The sequence below is a fragment of the Tachyglossus aculeatus genome, chromosome 12, assembly GCF_015852505.1.
Source record: "Tachyglossus aculeatus isolate mTacAcu1 chromosome 12, mTacAcu1.pri, whole genome shotgun sequence".
In the NCBI taxonomy this organism is placed as follows: Eukaryota; Metazoa; Chordata; class Mammalia; order Monotremata; family Tachyglossidae; genus Tachyglossus; species Tachyglossus aculeatus.
In genome coordinates, this window is record NC_052077.1 from 6,691,251 (window position 1) to 6,704,656 (window position 13,406).

Here is a 13,406-nt window from a genome sequence, read left to right on the forward strand (position 1 = left end):
TGAGGTAACTGAGGCACAGAGAAGTGAAGTGAGTTGCCCAAAGTCACACAGCAGACATGTGGCAGAGCCTGGATGAGAACCCATGTCCTCTGACTCCCAGATACATGCTCTTTCTGCTAGACCATGCTGTATTCACCCCGGCACTTAGTACAGTGCCTGGCACACAGTAAGTGCTCAACAAATACCCTCATCATCATTATTATTATTATTGTATTATGCTGCTTCCCTATGCTGGAGGCAGTGGCCCCTGTACCCTGCTTATTAGGTTGTGGTTCCTGGGTGGGACCAGAGTTGCAAAAGGAACAGAAAATGACTTCCATTGCAGGAAGAGCAGCAATGGGAAAGGTAGTATGCTTTGTCTGTCAGCATTTGAGGGTGTCTTTGGGGGTTGGAGTAGAGGTGGCAGTTTGCTACTGAGGACCACATCGTAGGGTAACTGGGTTCCCACTAACCTCCCTGCCTTAGCCCAGAGGCCCCTGGCCCTGCACAAAATGCTATCCTTCCAAACCCTGATGGAACTATTTTTCATTATTTAAGGATACTCAATAAAGCTGCAAGGACTACTAGGTGCCCCCTGCAGTTACCTTAGCTTTGAAACTTCTAGAATCTCCAGAAGTCTACCACTGATGCGTCATATCAGCTTCACCCTTCACACTGAAAAAATAGGCTTTTGTGCCATCTCCACTGAGATTTACAAGTGGCCCTATCTTTCTTTTGTGCCTGTACATGATGAGGACTTTTCCATCTATTTAAAATTTCTAGAATTTAGTAAACATCCAAGGTATCCTTTGTCTTTCGGTCCAGTGGACCTTCCTACTTCTGGCAAGTCTTCTTACAGTATTTACTGAGCTGTTAGACTCTCATTTATTTTATTTCTCCGTGTAGACACCTTGTTAATTATCAATACTGTATAGTCATGGTGCAGGTACCTCTGAAAGCCAGAGTAGGGTTTACTTATGCCTGTTGAAAATGCTATGATTACTTAACACGAATACTAATACTAACAGCAGCTGGTCTAGGTTCACCTCCCTGTCCTATATATAGGCTTCTAAATTTATAGACTCTTGCATTTCCTGATTTTCCACTCAGCTTCTAAGACCCATATTTTTTTCCCGTGACATCGCACAGTGCACTTGTCTTCCCAAAAGTTCCCTTTGTCTTTTGGTCAAACCAATCTTCCTACTTTTGGCAGTCTTCTTACAGCACATCACCATAGACCAATCAATCAATCAGTTGAGTATCTGTTGAGGATGTTCGGAGAGCAGAACATGATACTAAGCCTTTGGGAGAGTACAGTAGATTTTAAAACTGTAGTCTCTGCCCTCAAATAATGTACCACCTAAAGGCAAAGACAAACAGACAAGAATGAATCACAAAGAATGGGTTCAGGAGGAAGAACAAAGATATAGTTGGTAATAGGAAGAGTATGGAAAGACGAAAAGATAAATAAAAATACTGATAAATAAGGAAGGTACCTAGATCGATATGCACATGAGTATCATTCTAATCCCAGCTCAGCCACTTGTCTGCTGTTTGGCCTTGGGTAAGTCACTTCACTTCTCTGTGCCTCAGTTCCCTCATCTGTAAAATGGGGATTGAGACTGTGAGCCCCATGTGGGACAGGGATTGTGTTCAACCCAATTTGCCTGTATCCACCCAGTACTCATTGATATAATCCCTACACTCAAGGAGCTTACATTCTAATATTTCTAATACTCCACTACATGTGTATGTATATATCTATAAATGCTAAGAAGTATTGGAGTGTAAACTCCTTGAGGGTAGGGATTGCATCTTCTAACTCTATTGTACTCACTCAAGTGTTTAGTATAGTCCTCTGCACACAGTATACACTCCATAAATACGATTGACAGAAATGTTAGAAATGTGTTATCACTAAATACTAAATACTTGTTGAAACAGAGTCTTTTGGAACCTCTTATCACTAAATACTCTTAATACTTGTTGAAACAGAGTCTACTGGAGTTTAGATTACTCCCAAAGTGTTCATTCATGTTAAAGATACGGTAATTTTTTTCGGCCACCAGGATGTTGTACAGTTGTTTATTATACTGAAACTAAATGCACAACTCTACTGTATTGTACTCTTCTATGCACTTAGTACAGTGTTCTGTACATAATAATAAAAATAATAATTGTGGGATTTGTTAAGCCCTTACTATGTGCCAGGCACTGTAATAAGTGATGGGGTGGATACTAGCAAATCGGGTTGGATACAGTCCCTGTCCCATGATGGGCTCACAGTCTTAATCCCCATTTTACAGATGAGGGAACTGAGGAACAGAGAAATGAAGTGACTTGTCCAAGGTCTCACAGCAGACAAGTATAACTGTGGTGTTTGTTAAGCTCTTATTATGTGCCAGGCACTGTACTAAGCACTGGGGTGGATAGAAGCAAATCAGGTTGGACACAGTAAGCCCTCAATAAATACCACTGACTGATTGGCAGAATCCAGTTCAGTCTAATCTACAATGTGCCAAAGGTTAAACAAACGCCAGAATCAAATCAGCAGTCTCTGTTGAGATTGATCTGTTTAAATAGTTGGGATGGCTGGCAGAGCATTTAAACAGATCAAAGTGAAGCTTCTGAAATACCCAGACTGACTGGCTGGCAAGTTGAACCTGTTGGACAATCATCCCAAATTCTCCTCGTTCTATCCGCATTTGCCTATTTTCTTGATAATATGGAAACAGGTTTTCATAGCTGGTTTACCCCATATCTGCCCTCTTCCGTGTTTCACCGTGGAAACTGTGTTCTCTTAAAATCTAGTGATCTTTGGAATTATTTTGTACTAGAAAACGCCATCTTCTGGTTATTATCATCAAATGCTGTGGAGTCGTTTCCGATTCATAGAGACTCTATGGAAAAGTATTTTTTCCACATCGTCCTAACTTCTGCCATAATCTATAACCTTGCTAACGGTTCTTCTGTTATCATTGTTATGTGTTCTATCCATCTAGCTGCTGGTCTGCCTCTTCCACGTTTTCTCTGGACTTTTCCTAGCATCTTCTAATGATGATGATTCTATGATTCTGATGATGATGCTATGATTCCTAGCTCTGCACACAGTAAGCGCTCAATAAATACGATTGATTGATCTTCTGGTACTCCTAGAGAAATGCAATAGCAGATCAAACACTATATCGCTGAAAGTTAGGAGTCACACTACTTTCTCTCAAATGTCTGCCAGCTCCTTTTGACGTCTCAAGAAATTCAAGAGGAAGTGAACATGATACGATGTGTTACTTCGCAGTTAAGGATATTTAATTGATTGTTCACAGCTAACCTTTTTATTCCAAAATTTTAGCAGGATTGTGTGATTTCATGTACCCATGAATCAAAGAAGCAACAAAATCCCAAATTCTCAGGGCAAGACACCTTTCTTATTCTTCCTCAACAGAAAAGTAGCAGTTTCTGAACACGATGGACTGAAATTTCCCCTCTCACCCCTTTCTCTATCCCTCTAGGGAGCGTCAATTCTCCGAATGCTTGAAGATTGGATAACACCAGAGAACTTTCAAACTGGATGTCAGGTGTGTGTGTATGTGTGTGTGTGTGTGTGTGTGTGTGTGTGTGTGTGTGTGAAATTCTTGGCATATAATAAGTTTGCACAAGAAATATTGTTGAGTACTGCACAGGCCTTAATTCTGGAATCCAGTCTGGCTTCAACCCACTGGGCAAACAAGTATTCTGTTTTATCCCCTTGATCATAACAGTTGGTCTATTTATTTAATGCTTATTACATGCCAGGCGCTGTGTTGGAGACAAGATATTTGGATCACGCCCAGTCCCTGCCCCAGATTGGGTTCACAGTCTAAGAGAGAAGGGGAACAGGTGTTTCAGGCCCATTTTTCAGATAAGGAAACTGATGCATAGAGAAGTGAGGTGTCTTGCCCAGTCATAAAACATGCAACTGGCAGAACTGGGATTAGAACCCAGGTCTTCTGACTCCCAGGCCTGTGTGGGGGATGAAGGGAGGAGAGACAGGCCAAGTATGAGCCTTACTTGATTTAAGCAAATTCCATTTTCTTATTCAAGCAGGTGCTGTACTGTGACCTTGGGTCCACTCTCTAGTATATCTAGACTGTAAGATTGTTGTGGGAAGGGAACATGTCTGTCAACTCTGTTGTATTGTACTCTCCGAAGTGCTCTGCACCTAAGAAGCACTCAATAAATACCAATGATTGATTGAGTGTTTGATTGATTCATTCATTCATTCAATTGTATTTATTCATTCATTCAATAGCATTTATTGAGCGCTTACTGTGTGCAGAGCACTGTACTAAACGCTTGGGAAGTACAAGTTGGCAACATATAGAGACGGTCCCTACCCAACAGCCGGCTCAATTTATTGAGCGTTTACTTTGTTGCTTGGGAGAGTACAATAAAACAATGAACAGACACATTCCCTGCCCACAACGAGTTTACAGATTACAGGGGGACACAGACTTTAATAAAAAATAAATAAATTCCAGATATTCACATAAGTGCTGTGGATCTGGGAGGGGGAGATGAATAAAGCAGCAAGTCAGAGCCATGCAGAAGGGAGTGGGAAGAAAGGCAGGCTTAGTCAGGGAAGGCCTCTTGGAGGAGATGGGAATACCCAGAAGGTGCTGGGAATTGCAGTTAATTTGGTGGACTGGTGCACAAGCGTGAAGTTGAGCCCAGTGCTCAGCAGAGACAAAACCAAGAGTCCCAGAAGAGCCTCTGCACCAAAGTGGTAGGGACACTACTCCGACTGAGTACAGTGCTCTGCACACAGTAAGCGCTCAATAAATACAATTGATGATGACTGACTACCCTGCTCCAGTTTGAGCTGGACCCTCTGGCTCAAGAAGCCACACTCAAGACCATGCTCAAGAAGTAGCCTGGCATGGTGGATAGAGCACCACTTGTCTGCTGCGAGACCTTGGACAAGTCACTTCACTTCTCTGGGCCTCAGTTACCTCATCTGTTAAATGGGGATTGAGACTGTGAGCCCCATGTGGAAGAGAGACTGAGTCCAACCTGGTTTTCTTGTTTCCACCCCAGTGCTTAGCACAGTTCCTGGCACATAGTAAGAGCTTAACAAATGCCAAAATTATTAGCATTATTATTACCATTCCTGGGCCACCATTTTGCTGCTCAGCTTGACCTTATCAATCACTAAAGAGGATAAAAATGCTCATTAAGACCAGGGTGCTTCCCCTTTCCATGTTTGCTTCCCCTGGGAAAGGACAGATAAAAGTATAAATAATTCTTCCATATGAACCCTATGGCTTAGTTTTGTTGGAAATACTAATTATCAATATATGCCAACTTCCAACATCACATTTACTAAAAGACAGTCATAGACAGACTGTGTAGCTAAGAATACCCCAGGTTCCACCTTCTTATTTTTTTATGGCATTTGTTATGCACTTACTATGTGTCAGGCATTGAACTAAGCATTATGGTAGATACAAACTAATCAGATTGGACACAGTCCCTGCCTCACATGGGTCTCAAAGACTTAATCCCCATTTTACAGATGGGGTAACTGAGGCACAGAGAAGTTAGTAACAGCGTGGCTTAATGGAAAGAGCACGGGCTTGGGAGTCAGAGGTCATGGGTTCTAATCTTGGCTTGGCCACTTAGCTGTGTGACTTTGGGCAAGTCACTTAACTTCTCTGTGCCTCAGTTAACCTCATCTGTAAAATGGGGATTAAGTCTGTGAGCCCACGTGGAACAACCTGATTACCTTGTTTCCACCCCAGCATCATCATCATCATCATCAGTTGTATTTATTGAGTGCTTACTTTGTGCAGAGCACTGTACTAAGTGCTTGGGAAGTACAAGTTGGCAACATATAGAGACAGTCCCTACCCAACAGTGGGCTCACAGTCTAAAAGGGGGAGACAGAGAACAAAACCAAACATACTAACAAAATAAAATAAATAGAGTAGATATGTACAAGTAAAATAAATAAATAAATAAATAGAGTAATAAATATGTACAAACATATATACATTTATACAGGTGCTGTGGGGAAGGGAAGGAGGTAAGATGGGGGGATGGAGAGGGGGACAAGGGGGAGAGGAAGGAAGGGGCTCAGCACTTAGAACAGTGCTTGGCACACAGTAAGCACTTAACAAATACCAATATTATTATTGTTGTTATTATTATTTTCCTAAGGTCACACAGCAGACAGGTGGCAGAGCCAGAATTAGAACCCTAGTCCTTCCGATTCCCAGGCCCGTGCTCCAGTCCACTACACCAGGAACATTCACTGTATAAAAACTACTTTCTAATAGGTCCATTCTTGACACCCAAGCATTCTCCCTTTCTAAACTGAGTTACGCCACGGGTAAAACCATCGGGATTTAAGGGTTTGTGTTACTCATTGGTTCTGTTGGGTTTCCAACGTGGAAAATAATGCAATGAGCAAATAGAATCTTCCCCATCAAAGAAAACTCAAACGCTTCTCCCTCCCTCCTCTTCTCCCTTCTCCAGTCATTTCTTCTCCTCTTCCCTTCCCTCTCTCTCCCCAGCACGTACATACAACACCGATTAGGTTTGCAGTTTCACAAGCTTCAGGGTGTTTACCCCAGGCCAACTTTCTGCGAACCCTGTTTCGTTAGAATATTCCACAAACATGTCCCTGCAGCTCTCCTGCTGACAAGTTGGCCTCATTCCAGGTTGGAACTGGAAATCCTTTCCTCCTCCTCTTCCTCCTCTTCCCCTCCTCTCCCCTTTCAACCTGGGTCTTTCCCAGAGCTGAGCAACAACCCAGAGCCCAGGCCCAGCTAGTGGAAATGCCACTCTTATCTTAAAGTCCATTCATTCATTCAATCGTACTTATTGAGTACTTATGGTGTGCAGAGCACTATACTAAGCGCTTGGGAGAGTATGATATAACAAGAAACAGACACATTCCCTGACCGCAATGAAGTGCCAGGGTTCATTCATTAGTTCCTTCAATTGTATTTATTGAGCACATATTGTGTGCAGAGCACACTGCAGAACACTGTACTAAGCGCTTGGAAAATACTGGTTGTGTAGGCCACTGGGGCTCTTTGTGCCAGCCTAGGAAGATATATCCCACTGCAACAAGTCCTCTGATCTCCCTTCCCCTCCTCTCCTCTCAGCATTCACCTTCACAAGCATCATCTGTTGACACTTTTCTCCATCTCTAATAATAATAATGACATTTGTTAAGCGCTTACTATGTGCAAAGCACTGTTCTAAGCGCTGGGGGATATAAGGTGATCGGGTTGTCCCACGTGGGGCTCACAGTCTTCATCCCCATTTTGCAGATGATGTAACTGAGGCTCAGAGAAGTTAAGTGACTTGCCCAAGGTCACACAGCAGACATGTGGTGGAGCCAGGATTCGAACCCATGACCTCTGACTCCAAAGCCCGGGCTTTTTCCACTGAGCCATGCTGCTTCTCAGAAATTAAGAAAGTAGTCTTTCTATGTGGTAAATAACGCAAGGAAGGGGAGATATTAAGTTGCGAAGAAGTACGTGAATTCAATCGCAAGTGTATTCACCTCACCATACATCCTTGTGGGTGAAAAATGTTTCAGAACTGTGGTAAAGGAAAGAAATGGAAGAAAAATACCCTTAGGTGAGTTTCTGCAAAGCATAATTGAGGAGAAAACTCGGCCCAATTAATAATAATAATGATGATGGCATTTATTAAGCGCTTACTATGTGCAAAGCACTGTTCTAAGTGCTGGGGGGGGGGGGGTGATCAGTTTGTCCCACGGTGGGCTCACAGTCTTAATCCTCATTTTACAGATAAGGTAACTGAGGCACAGATGAGTGAAGTGACTTGCCCAAAGTCACACAGCTGGCAATTGGCAGAGCAGGGATTTGAACCCATGACCTCTGACTCCAAAGCCCGTGCTCTTTCCACTGAGCCACGCTGCTTTTCAAGTGATGGTAAAATAAAAGTTCTCCAGGTAAAATGGAAGATGCTCTGCTCATCGGTCTGCTAAGTGCAGGAACAGTTCAGGGTGATGGAGGTGTGTTGTGACATGTGAGAACCAGATATCTGAATTGGAAACAATCGATTTTTATTTCTTTCTATCCGGCGTTGCCCTCTGCTGGTAGTTTCAATGAGCAGCAAACTAATCAGAGGAGCAAAGCAGGTGCAAAAAAAAAAAAAAAGAATGATCTACAGACTTTTAGTGATGAATGGATTTGCCCTCACCCCAAATTTCAAAAAATCTTTTGGCCTGGAAGGATGATCCTACCTCAAAAGCAGAAAATTAAGAAAAAGTTACGGGACAATCTGAGAAGGGGTATATCAGTTTACAAAGGCTCCATCACCCCAGCACAAACTCCTGCTCCTAGGCCCTCACAGATACCCCCTATCCTGGGAGAGGGGTGAGGATACAGTACCTCCTGCAGAAAGACCAGGGGAGAAGCTGGGAAGCTTGACCTTATAAAGAGTGAGGGCTGCAGACCTCTAGCCAAGATGTCTAAAGCACAAAAGCAGTGTGGACTAGTGGATAGAGCCCAGGCCTGGGTGTCAGAAGGACCTGAGTTCTAATCCTGACTCTGGCATGTGTCTGCTGTGTGACCTTAGACAACTCACTTCACTTCTCTGGGCCTCAGTTACCTCATCTGTAAAATGGGGATTCAGACTGTGAGCCCTATGTGGGACAGGGACTGTGTCCAACCCAATTTATTTGTACCCTCCCCCCCAGCGCTTAGTACAGTGCCTAGCACATAGTAAGGGCTTAACAAATGCCACTAGTATTATTATTATGTCTGCCCAGACCAGAAATCTGGGATCTCACCTACCCAACTCCACACCAATTCTGGTTCATGCATGGGACCGTCTCTATATGTTGCCGACCTGTACTTCCCAAGCGCTTAGTACAGTGCTCTGCACATAGTAAGCACTCAATAAATACAATTGAATGAGTGTTCCAGAGTGCAATACCTGCGGTCTGGATGGGACTAAGGTAAACCTCAAGGGAGCAAGAAGCAAAAAGAAAGGAAGCAGCCTCCCTTAGAGTTCATATAAGAGTACTTGAATCCTTAGTCATTGAAGTAGTGGCAAGTGAAAAATCAATTCTGTGGACAACTTTTATTATAATAATATTAATAGTGGTATTTTTTAAGTGCTTACTTTGTCCCAAGAACTGTAATAGATAGAAGATAATCAGGTCAGACACAGTCCCTGTCTCACATGGGGCTCACATTCCAAGTAGGAGAGAGAACAGGTTTTTAATCCCCATTTTACATTCATTCATTCCATTGTATTTATTGAGCACTTACTGTGTGCAGAGCACTGTACTAAGCACTTGGAAAGTACAATTCAGCAAAAGAGACAATCCCTGCCACACTAGTCTTGAAGTCTAGAAGGGGGAAGACAGACATCAAAACAAGTAAAGAGATATCAATATAAATAAATAAAATTGTAGATACATACACAAGTGCTGTGGGGTGGGGAGAGGCGGGGAGAGCACCCTCCCCCTCCACCAGCTCCCCAAAACAAGATAAAACAAACAAAAAAGAAGCAGATCTCTTTGAAGAGAAAGGTGTACTGTTGGTTTAGAAATATCACTGCCGAGAAAAATATTGGCTGACCTGCTATGATGTTTGGCATTTCCAGCCCTAGGATGAAAAAATGAGCCCCATTTTTGGTGATAGAGTGCAGAAAGAAGAGAAAAGCTTGAATATTTTCAGTAATATCTTTCCTTTCTTACTCTTAGAACTACCTGAAAAAATACAAATTCCAGAATGCAAAAACAGAAGACTTTTGGAGAGAACTGGCAGAGGTGAACATTTTTTTTTAGCTTTTTATATTTGTAAAGTGACTTTGCCATCTCTGAGGTTCACTACCCTCCTGTCTCATCCCTAGGCAAGTAATAAACCAGTGAAGGAGGTAATGGACACCTGGACCAGGCAGATGGGATATCCTGTGATTACTGTGGAACTCAAAAACAAGATCAAACAGAGTCGTTTCCTTCTAGACCCCAAAGCAGATCCTACGCAACCACCTTCTGACTTAAAGTAAGGTTTTATGGTACAGGCAAGGGGACAGATGCACATATAATGGAGAGAGGAAAATAGTAATCTTTGGAATGACTGCGTCACAACTGAACATGCTTAAATTTCACTGAAAATGGAAACTGCACTCCCATAGTGTAACTAAAAAATATAGCTTTTAATTTTGTTGTTCAGCTAATGAGGGGAAGCGGAGGAGAATAATAATAATAATAATGGTATTTGTTAGGTGCTAACTATGTGCCAGGCACTTTGTTAAGCTCTGTGGTGGATACAAGCAAATCAGGTTGGACACAGTCCATGTCCCACCTGGGGCTCACAGTCTCAATCCCCATTTTACAGATGAGGTAACTGAGGCCCAGAGAAGTGAAGTGACTTGCCCAAGATCACACAGCAGACAACTAGCAGAGAAGGAAGATGGGGAGTGATAGTGCAACTGGATAGCAGAGCAATCCTATTATCAATATTTTATGAGATTTGCAAGGCAAACCAGCTGTACCACCTTAAAAGTCATAATTTACTGGAAACTGATTTTAGGTCCTTGCAAGTTGGTTCCCTATAAAATGCTAGTGACTTAGTAAGTGTTAGGGAAGTGTCAGAGAAAGGTTCAAACAATGCAGACTGCTTGAAACAAAGTCTCTGTTTTCTTCCCAGCTTTCTTAAATGGTCCATGTTACACATAAGCTGTGCATTATTTTAATTGTTTATTGACTAATTCATTCATGCAGTTGTATTTATTGAGCTCTTACTGTGTTCTGAATTGGGAAGAACAATTCAGCCACAAATAGAGACAATCCCTGCCCACAGTGGGCTCAAATGAACTATATCCCCCTAATCTCCTATTTACCACTCTCACAGACTGGTTGATAACAGGAGGGTTTTCAAGAATACAGCTAATAAGTTTGAGCAGGAATACCAGTATTATCCAGTCAGTAGTCCTGGGGAAGGGGCTGCTTGGCATATTGATTGATTGATTTATCAATCCCTGCACAGGTTCATTGGTAAACTCAGCAAGAAGGGAGAAGCAGCGCGGTTTAGTGGAAAAACCATGGGCTTGCGAATCAGAGGACATGGGTTCTAATCCTGACTCCACCACTTGTCTGCTGTGTGACCTTGGGCAAGCCACTTAACTTCTCTGTGCCTGTTACCTCATCTGTAAAATGAGGATTAAGATTGTGAGCCCCACGTGGGACAACCCTATTACCTTCTATCTACCCCAGTGCTTAGAAGGTGCTTGGCACACAGTAAATGCTTAACAAATGCCATTATTATTATTATTATCATTATTAAAAGCAGGCATATGCATCAGGCCCCATCCCTGACCCACTTAAACTTCAGTCAGGTTCCATTGGTGGTCCCTTACTGCTTTTCTGATGATCAGAATGTGCTGTCACTAGCTAAAATTGGGGGGTGGGCTAGGAAAAGCATCATCCAGCCTCATCTCCCATAACTTGTTGCCATGAATTTGATCCCAAAACAGGGATCTTCTCTCCTGCATCCTCGCAGGAGGGAAGGGAAGTGGGGCTGCCGAGGGAAGCAGAGTGATCTAATGGAAAGAGCACAGGTTTTCAAGTCACAGGAGCTGGGTTCTAATCCCGGTTCTGACATTTCCCTCCTGGGTGACCTTGGGCAAGTCACTACACTTCTCTGTGTTCAGTTTCCTCATTTTAAAAATAGGGATTAAATGTGTTTTCCCTTCCCCACTGCAAGCCACATGTGAGACAGGGACTGTGTCCACCCTGATCATCTGCTATCTACCCCAGTGGTTAATACAGTGATTTGCACATAGTAAGCACTTAACAAATACCACAGTTATTACAGCAGTGGAGGACTGTGGTTCCAGACTCTCACCACCACACTTCTTGGGCAGAATTTGCTACTGATCCTGAGTGATTATACCAGGCATATTCTATAACTATTTGAGTTCAAGATGTTCACTCTTGTTCTTTTTCTAGCAGAGGCAATGGTAGAAAAATCTCTTTCAGCTTTCTCCTTTCCTTTAGATAATCCCTGACCTGTAAGGGTTGTAGACCTGGCTTCCTTTTGGGTACTAGTCAATTTCATAGTCACTCATCTATCCTACAGGAAAGAGCATAACAATTTCCGTTGCCCACATCAACCATGCGTTTTAGGCAGTTACAGTTACCACTTCCAGCTGACTGGCAGTCTTTAATGTTTCCAGAGTCTTTGAGCATAGCACTGTTTTTCCATCATTGCAAACAAAATCACTTTCAGAAGTTTCATGTCATTGCTTCCCAATGCCTGCCTACCATTCATAGAAAACTTCTGGCCAAACTCACCTATTCACAGATTTGATTACAGACAAGGATGGGTCTTGTGGAACTTTGGCTTGGATTCAGGTTTACCTCTAAATATTTGTCATTCACTGAAAGAAATTTTGGGAGCAGAAGGTTGCCAAATAATCTTTCCTTCACTAGAAATCCCTTAGTCAAGTCTTGTTTTGTCAAGGCTTAGGTTGGAAAATCATGGTAACATTTTCCTTTTTATAGCCATCTGTAATTGCTAGCATATATTTTTATTTTCTTTAGTTTGATCAGAGGGCGTATGCTTCTTCAGTCATCACTTAGCAAAAAGTCAATACTTGCTCTGCTTGGATGTCTCTAATGACAACCACCTTCACTACTACCTTGGATATTTTCTTACTGAAGAGTACAATAGAAAAGGCTAGGTCTCTCATAATCTAGAAAGCCAAGCTTTTGCACAACCAGCTATTTTCTACTGCTCTGATATTTGGTATCAGGCTCTTCACTGAAGTAGTTCTCTCCATCTTGATTCCCACACTCACTTTGGGCTAATTTGTCCTCATCCAGTTCATAATAATCATAATAATAATAGTGAAGGCAAGTCCCAAGCAATGACAAAGTGCCTTGAAGGTTTTTACCCCTACGTCAATCCTTGAATGATTTTTAGGGAATAGTTGGTTTCTTTGAAAGAGTTAGTAAGTGCTAAATAAATACAACTGAATGAATGAGTCTGGGAAAGAAGCTGAAGTTAAGACATTCTATGTTCAAAGTCCATCTTCTGCCATTCTAGTGCAGTGCAGGATCTCACTACAGCATGGAAAAATCATGGAACTCAATCAATCAATCCTCGTGTCTCTCTCCACTTCAATCCATACTTCATGATGCTGCCCGGATTATCTTTGTCCAGAAACGCTCTGGGCATATTACTCCCCTCCTCAAAAATCTCCAGTGGCTACCAATCAATCTGCGCATCAGGCAGAAACTCCTCACCCTGGGCTTCAAGGCTCTCCATCACCTCGCCCCCTCCTACCTCACCTCCCTTCTCTCCTTCTACAGCCCAACCCGCACCCTCCACTCCTCCGCTGCTAATCTCCTCACCGTGCCTCGTTCTCGCCTGTCCCGCCATCGACCCCCAGCC

At 42.7% G+C, this 13,406-nt stretch overlaps 1 protein-coding gene across 1 annotated transcript in view; it reads left to right on the plus strand.

Moving 5' to 3' along the window:
- Positions 1–13,406, plus strand: part of LOC119935750 (glutamyl aminopeptidase) — an 84,885-nt gene that overhangs the window by 43,497 nt on the left and 27,982 nt on the right. The window contains exons 8-10 of the mRNA XM_038755228.1: positions 3,489–3,554; positions 9,710–9,775; positions 9,859–10,010. Coding sequence (XP_038611156.1) covers positions 3,489–3,554; positions 9,710–9,775; positions 9,859–10,010 — 284 coding nt within the window. The remainder of the gene's footprint in view (positions 1–3,488; positions 3,555–9,709; positions 9,776–9,858; positions 10,011–13,406) is intronic.